Source organism: Carassius auratus, chromosome 44, assembly GCF_003368295.1.
Source record: "Carassius auratus strain Wakin chromosome 44, ASM336829v1, whole genome shotgun sequence".
In the NCBI taxonomy this organism is placed as follows: Eukaryota; Metazoa; Chordata; class Actinopteri; order Cypriniformes; family Cyprinidae; genus Carassius; species Carassius auratus.
This window is the reverse complement of record NC_039286.1, coordinates 1,857,038-1,863,037: the sequence shown is the minus strand read 5'-3', so window position 1 is coordinate 1,863,037 and position 6,000 is coordinate 1,857,038. Positions and strand designations below refer to the sequence as shown.

At 36.7% G+C, this 6,000-nt stretch overlaps 1 protein-coding gene across 1 annotated transcript in view; it reads right to left on the bottom strand.

Annotated features, from left to right (window-relative positions):
* Positions 1-282: 282 nt before the first annotated feature.
* LOC113062077 (potassium voltage-gated channel subfamily KQT member 4-like) overlaps positions 283-6,000 on the bottom strand; it is a 31,553-nt gene continuing 25,835 nt past the window's right edge. The window contains exons 10-14 of the mRNA XM_026231630.1: positions 4,908-5,134; positions 4,420-4,519; positions 1,195-1,326; positions 939-1,077; positions 283-486 (exon numbers count right to left, since the gene is read on the bottom strand). Coding sequence (XP_026087415.1) covers positions 283-486; positions 939-1,077; positions 1,195-1,326; positions 4,420-4,519; positions 4,908-5,134 — 802 coding nt within the window. The remainder of the gene's footprint in view (positions 487-938; positions 1,078-1,194; positions 1,327-4,419; positions 4,520-4,907; positions 5,135-6,000) is intronic.

Below are 6,000 nucleotides of genomic sequence, written 5' to 3'. Positions count from 1 at the left end.
AAACTTTCCTGAATCAGTTCAAATAAAATAAAAAGAAGAACGACTGTTACTACAGGCATGTAAAAAAACAGATATTGTGAAACATCAGGGCATAGTCTGCAAGGAAAAGTCTGGAAGTTTGACAAGAAGCCACCATCCTCTATGCAAAGGATGAACCCATGCAAGGAAACAGCAGTTGTTTAGAGGAACTGTGCTAGGTTAGTTTAGGGAGGTATTTAGCCGTTGGATGAGTGGCCCTGATGCTACAGTCAGAGTGGGACTGCTGCCCGGTGTTTCTGGGGGTCATTCCATGTTACCACTGTCTGAGTGGGAGATATTAAGGGTGTTTGCAGAGGGGAACAGGTCGTGTTGATCAGTGGGACTGTGGTAGTCAGAGGTCAAGTCAGGTTCCAGCAGGGATGACAGAGTGAAGTGGGATGAGCCCTTTTTCAGGCACTGGGTGTAGAAGTTCAAGAGCAGGTCCAGCTTGTTTTCGATTGATTGCACCTGAGAAGGAAAAGAAATACAGTGTAGTCCAATTACAAGGTCCAGTGCTATTTTATGATGATCTGACAATGTTCAGGAAATTAGTTTGGACTATTATTGAATATCAGCAGTTTTCAAAACCACAACTTTATAACCTGAAACCCAATGGGCTGCACTATAGATACGATAGATGATGAATATCTAGCTTTGCCATCACAGGAATTAATTACATCATTATATATATATATATATATATATATATATATATATATATATATATATATATATATATATATATATATATATATATATATATTTAAATAGAAAACAGTTATTTTATTTTTATAACATTTCTTAATATTATTGTGTTTTACTGTATTTTTGATCAAATAAATGCAGACACCTTTCAAAAACAAATTCTAATTATTCCACAAATCTACATGGACAGATAGATATTAATATTCATAGCTAACCTGCTTTTCCACTTTCACCACACGTCCCATCATGCTTAATTCATCCATCTGTTCCAGTTCAGGAGGAGTTTTCTCCCCTTTTTCAGGCCTCACTTTTTTATCTGATGGAATAGCACCACGGCCAATGATCTGATCCACCCTGTAAATACATTTTTTAAAAATTAAATGGGACTTATTTGGAAATGATTTTGTATTAGGAGTAAAAGCTAACTATAGGAATGTTGGCTTATCTGTATTTTATTTTGACTGATCAAACCTTGTCTGCAGGCTTTTGATTCTGCCCAGCATATCGAGGTGTCCTGCTGAGTACTGCTCAATCACATCTTTTACATCATATGGTCGCAGGGTTTCTTTAAATTTCCTCTTGGCCACAAGGAATTTAAGGATCCTACATTCACATGAGACACAAAAGCACATTAGATTGACCTGGAATGTAGGCTGAATGACGTAGAAGCCTCCATGGCATTACAGGAAGAGATAAAACAGGAATACTGCAAACAGCTGTGAAACGAGTCTTAAGATTAATATGTGTAAAAAGATTAATTACAGAAAGAGGCCTTATCAATTTCATGAGTGCCTCATAAACAGTCAGCGCAGAGAGAAAGAACACATCCCCCACCTCACAGCTGGTAATTATTCAGATGATGACATCTCTTTACACTGAGGGAGAAATAGATTTTTGTCTAAGGCAATCAAGACAATTATTTAGAAAATTAAGAAAAAAAGAAAAAACAATTTTTTTTTTTACATATTTATTAAACCTGTCATTATGTCCTGACAGAAGAATATGAGACAGATAATCTGTGAAAAAATCAAGCTCCTCCGGCTCCTCCCAGTGGTCCTATTGCCATTTGCAGAAACTCCATCGCTCCCGGTAAAAAATAACCAGTCAGAGCTGCGGTCCGTAACTTTGTTTGTGTTCAAAATGTAGAAAAATGTATATAATAAGCGAGTATACCATGAATCCATTTTCCAAACCTTGTTTTTGGCTTGTCCTGAATCACTAGGGTGCACCTATAATAAGTGTTTATATTCAGACTATTTTAGATTGCTTCGGGGATACCGCGGCGGAGTAACCCAGTACCTTTGTGATTCTTCATAAACATAAACAGAGAGAAGTAGTTCCGGCTACGATGTTCTTCCGCAAGACGCAAGCAGTTCTGTTTATTATTCCCTACCTCAGCTTTAACTACTACACTAAAACTGATATCTTAAAAATGGCAGGTTTAAAATAAAATAAATGGTTTAGTATGAACACAAATTTTCATAGTTCATAATTTAATTTCCGGTTTACAATTTTAAAAAGGGTGTTGCCTAACTGATACATAGGGTCCAAATTGTCAGCAGTGTGTAATGCAAATATAAATAATTTAATATTTTCCTTTAAAAGTTATTTTTAAGGAATTCCTCATATTTCACAGTAACTTTGTAGTGTATATTATTGTGATTGGATGGATAATTCGGTGAATCTCTGAGATTGTTTTCTAGGCAAAAGCATCTGAAAATGTACTAGACATTCCTGTATGCATCCAAGCATGAGCAGAGACGCCCTTGACTGCCACAGTGCTTCATTTTTCTCCAAAAGAGTCCCCCCCCCCCAGCTGTTAGCCAGACACAGGTTGGCCATCTTTAAATCAGCCCTGATCCCTCTTATTATTGTCACAGTGCACTATAAAGACCTGCTGGCCCAACAGGAAACATGGACAAATTGATCTACTCAAAGTGTCATACTCACTGTGTTAATCCATCAAAGTAAAGAGGATATCCTGTCTTTACCAGGTATTTTAACTTGGGATAAGTTTCAGTTACAGAGAGCATCTGTTCTCAGAACACAAGCAGGACAACTGTCTTCCTCATCCTCTAGATTCATTAGCAGTCAGCAGTGAGGGAAACTAGTGCTGGTTCTTTCTACCTTTTTTAAAGAGTCATTGAATCGCAGAAACAGCTTGCGTATGCAACAGCAAATGTTGAGCTGTGCATCTCTTCCCGAGTGATGCTGCAGTTTCAGTCGGATTTCAGAAGTAGTCCACAGCTGGTCCACAGCACACGTCAACCTCCTCCTCAGAACAAACACGTTTCTTGATGACTCTAGGGTTTAGGCTTTTTGCGGTCTGTATATATATATATTTTTTATCATCTAATTTTGCAGGTAGCTGCATATTTGCCTGGGCGGGTCTCAGGTAAGGATAAAAGAGAGTGCAAGGAAAAAGAGGAAGGTGAGCAGGAAAGGAAAAAAGTAATCCCATTTATTTCCATCCTCCAAGGGTTTCCTTAAAATGCTGACTCACTCACTTGATGGCAATGCAATGTATGGGTGTATCATTATACGGTCAGCTTTAGAATACCCCAGTCCACAGAAGCATTTGAGATGGAATCTCTAAGATTAACTGCATTAACAAATATTTATTGCTTTAGAAACTGTGCAGAAAGTAAAATTGTGCAGCAGAACACTGATAAACTGTGGGCCTTCCCCCAAAGTGAAACCTCAGCATTGTGGTGATGCTAAAATTGGCCTGTTCCTTGAAGACATCAATCTTATCGATGGCTCCTATGTAAAACAGATAACAGGAAATGATGCACCTGTGAGTATGTACACACCTGGAGCTCTGCTTTGAGAATCTGTTTGGACATTGGGACCTAATCACCCATGATATACTGCGCAGGATGAAAGACTAGAAGATAAGATTGTTCTCAGAAAGTGTGGCATTCACAGATGCGGTTTGTGCAAGGTAGGACAAATTGTACATAAAATTTATTTAAATTGTATTACTATTATTATTATACAAGAGGACAAAGTAGAAATTCTCAAATTTCAACACAATTAAAAATGCACTACAGGAGGGAGTGTTGATGATTTTCTCATTCAATATAATTGCAATTTCCTTTTCATGCTGACTTTAAAAAAAAAAAAAAATTTGTTGTGAAAAATTAAGGTAAAAGCAATATTTCAATTCTTAAAAAAAAATAAACAGACAAAAAGTTTGAAGCTATTTGCATTTTCAAGTTTTTGCGTTTTTTATTTCTTTTAATTTTTTTATTAATTTATTCATGGACAACAATGTCTCCCTAACTGAAGAATTACCCATACGCATCCTGTACTCACTGAACAAGGTGCTTATGCTGCGCTGACCAATCAGAGAGAGGATACTCGCTTCTCAGCAAGAACTTCACAATATTTTTAGAACATCTTCTATTATGTTCTGCTTGTTTAAGCAAGAAGTAGAACCACAACTGAAGGTTGCCATGCCCTCTATGAGTCTAACTCCGCTTTGTCTCCATAATGCTCAACTGATGTACTTGCACCATGAAAAGGTTATGGCTGATGGGAGCAGATTCTATACTAAGGTCCCTTTTGCAAAAGACCAACTGTTCATCCAAACTAAATGACATGCATGGTGACATTATCTGAGAATCCTTGGTCATTAAGTGAAATATAGGATTCTGTAGAGCTCTGTAGTGGTGTATTTAACCCCTGACTCACCTAACAGCTCGAATTAGGGTTTTCACTGCTGGTATCACATCATCCATGGCGACATCACAGTAAGATTTGTCCTCTGTGTGCTCTTCTCCGACTCCCTCAACTATGAGAGATCAGTCCGTAATGAGACAAGCAAAATATACACTTCCATTCAAAAGTTTGGATACAGCAAGATTTTTTTTATATTCTATTTAGCAAGGAATTCAAATAAATGCTGTTCTTCTGAAAATTCTATTAATTAAAAAATCCTGAAAAAAGGTTAAATATATAGTACAACTGTTTTACACATTGATAAGATTAAGAAATGAAAACTTAACAGGATCATGTGATACCGAAGACTGGAGCAATGGCTGCTAAAAAATCAGCTTTCCAATAATTTTCAAAATATTACTGTCTTTTCAAAATCTTCCCAACCTTGAACTTTTGAACAGTAGTTCATATTTCTAAATATATATCTGTATGAAGGTAAACATATGGTCAGAAATAGCTACCATCTGCAGCTGGACGTGGTTTTAGGCGGAGAGAAGTACGGAATCGAGTCCGATCATTGAAGCTCCAGCTTTTCTGGACCTTGCCGGGGCTGGTGGCTTCTGGAATGTTCTCCGTGCTGGGAGAGCGCCGCACATTACCTGGGGGCAAAGGAGAAGCCTTGCTCCGGATAGCCTGAGAGGAGCGTGAATTGTTCATCCTAATTCGATCACGGAAGCCAATCTTCCCACTGGCAAGAAAGTTAGAGGAATGACAAGGAACATGTTCCATAATGTAAAAAAAAAACTTTCAGAGACTATGTTTGCTTATGTAAGAATACATTTCAACGAAGACAAACAGACAAAAGGGTTAGAAAACAGACATTGATCTAAAACAGGTGATCAGTTTAATTTACATGGTTACTTTGACATCACATAGAAGGAAAATGGTTAATCAGAGACATATGTTGCCCTGTGTGAGCGTCATATAATTTCATGGTTAACATGAAAGAGAAGTCCTTGTCTTCCGTTTAAGAAAATATCATAATATTTAAATATTGTTGGAACAGACTGTGCTAACTGGAAAACACTGCAAAATAAAAATATTATTCATCAGTATTATTGTCTTTATTTTCTTTAAAAAATACAAAATAATTAACAGCCCATGGCCTTTTTCTTACTCCATTTACAAGACAAAATATATGATTTTTGCAGTGCATCACTTTCAGTAAAATGAATTATAACACTAGCTTACATCTTCCACTGAACAAACATTTAGAATGCATGAAAATGATTTTACTGTACATACAGTCCTATGTATTATTATTTGAATAGTTAAGAAAGCATAGCAGATATTGAGATTAATGTCCTGAGCTGAATGAGGTGTGATGTGATCAAAAGGAGTAACAGTAGAAATGCACAAGCACTCTTTGAATCCATGGAACCAAGCACAAGCATGCTGAGGAAGGTATTTCTAGCAGAAACATTTTGTTTAATCAAGCTAAACCCATAACTTTATAAAAAATTATGACATTCAAAAAAAATGTAAGAACTGATGAAAACATGCTAGAAAGTAACATTTTATACAGTCCTAGTCATCCTTTGATGAATTCTGTCA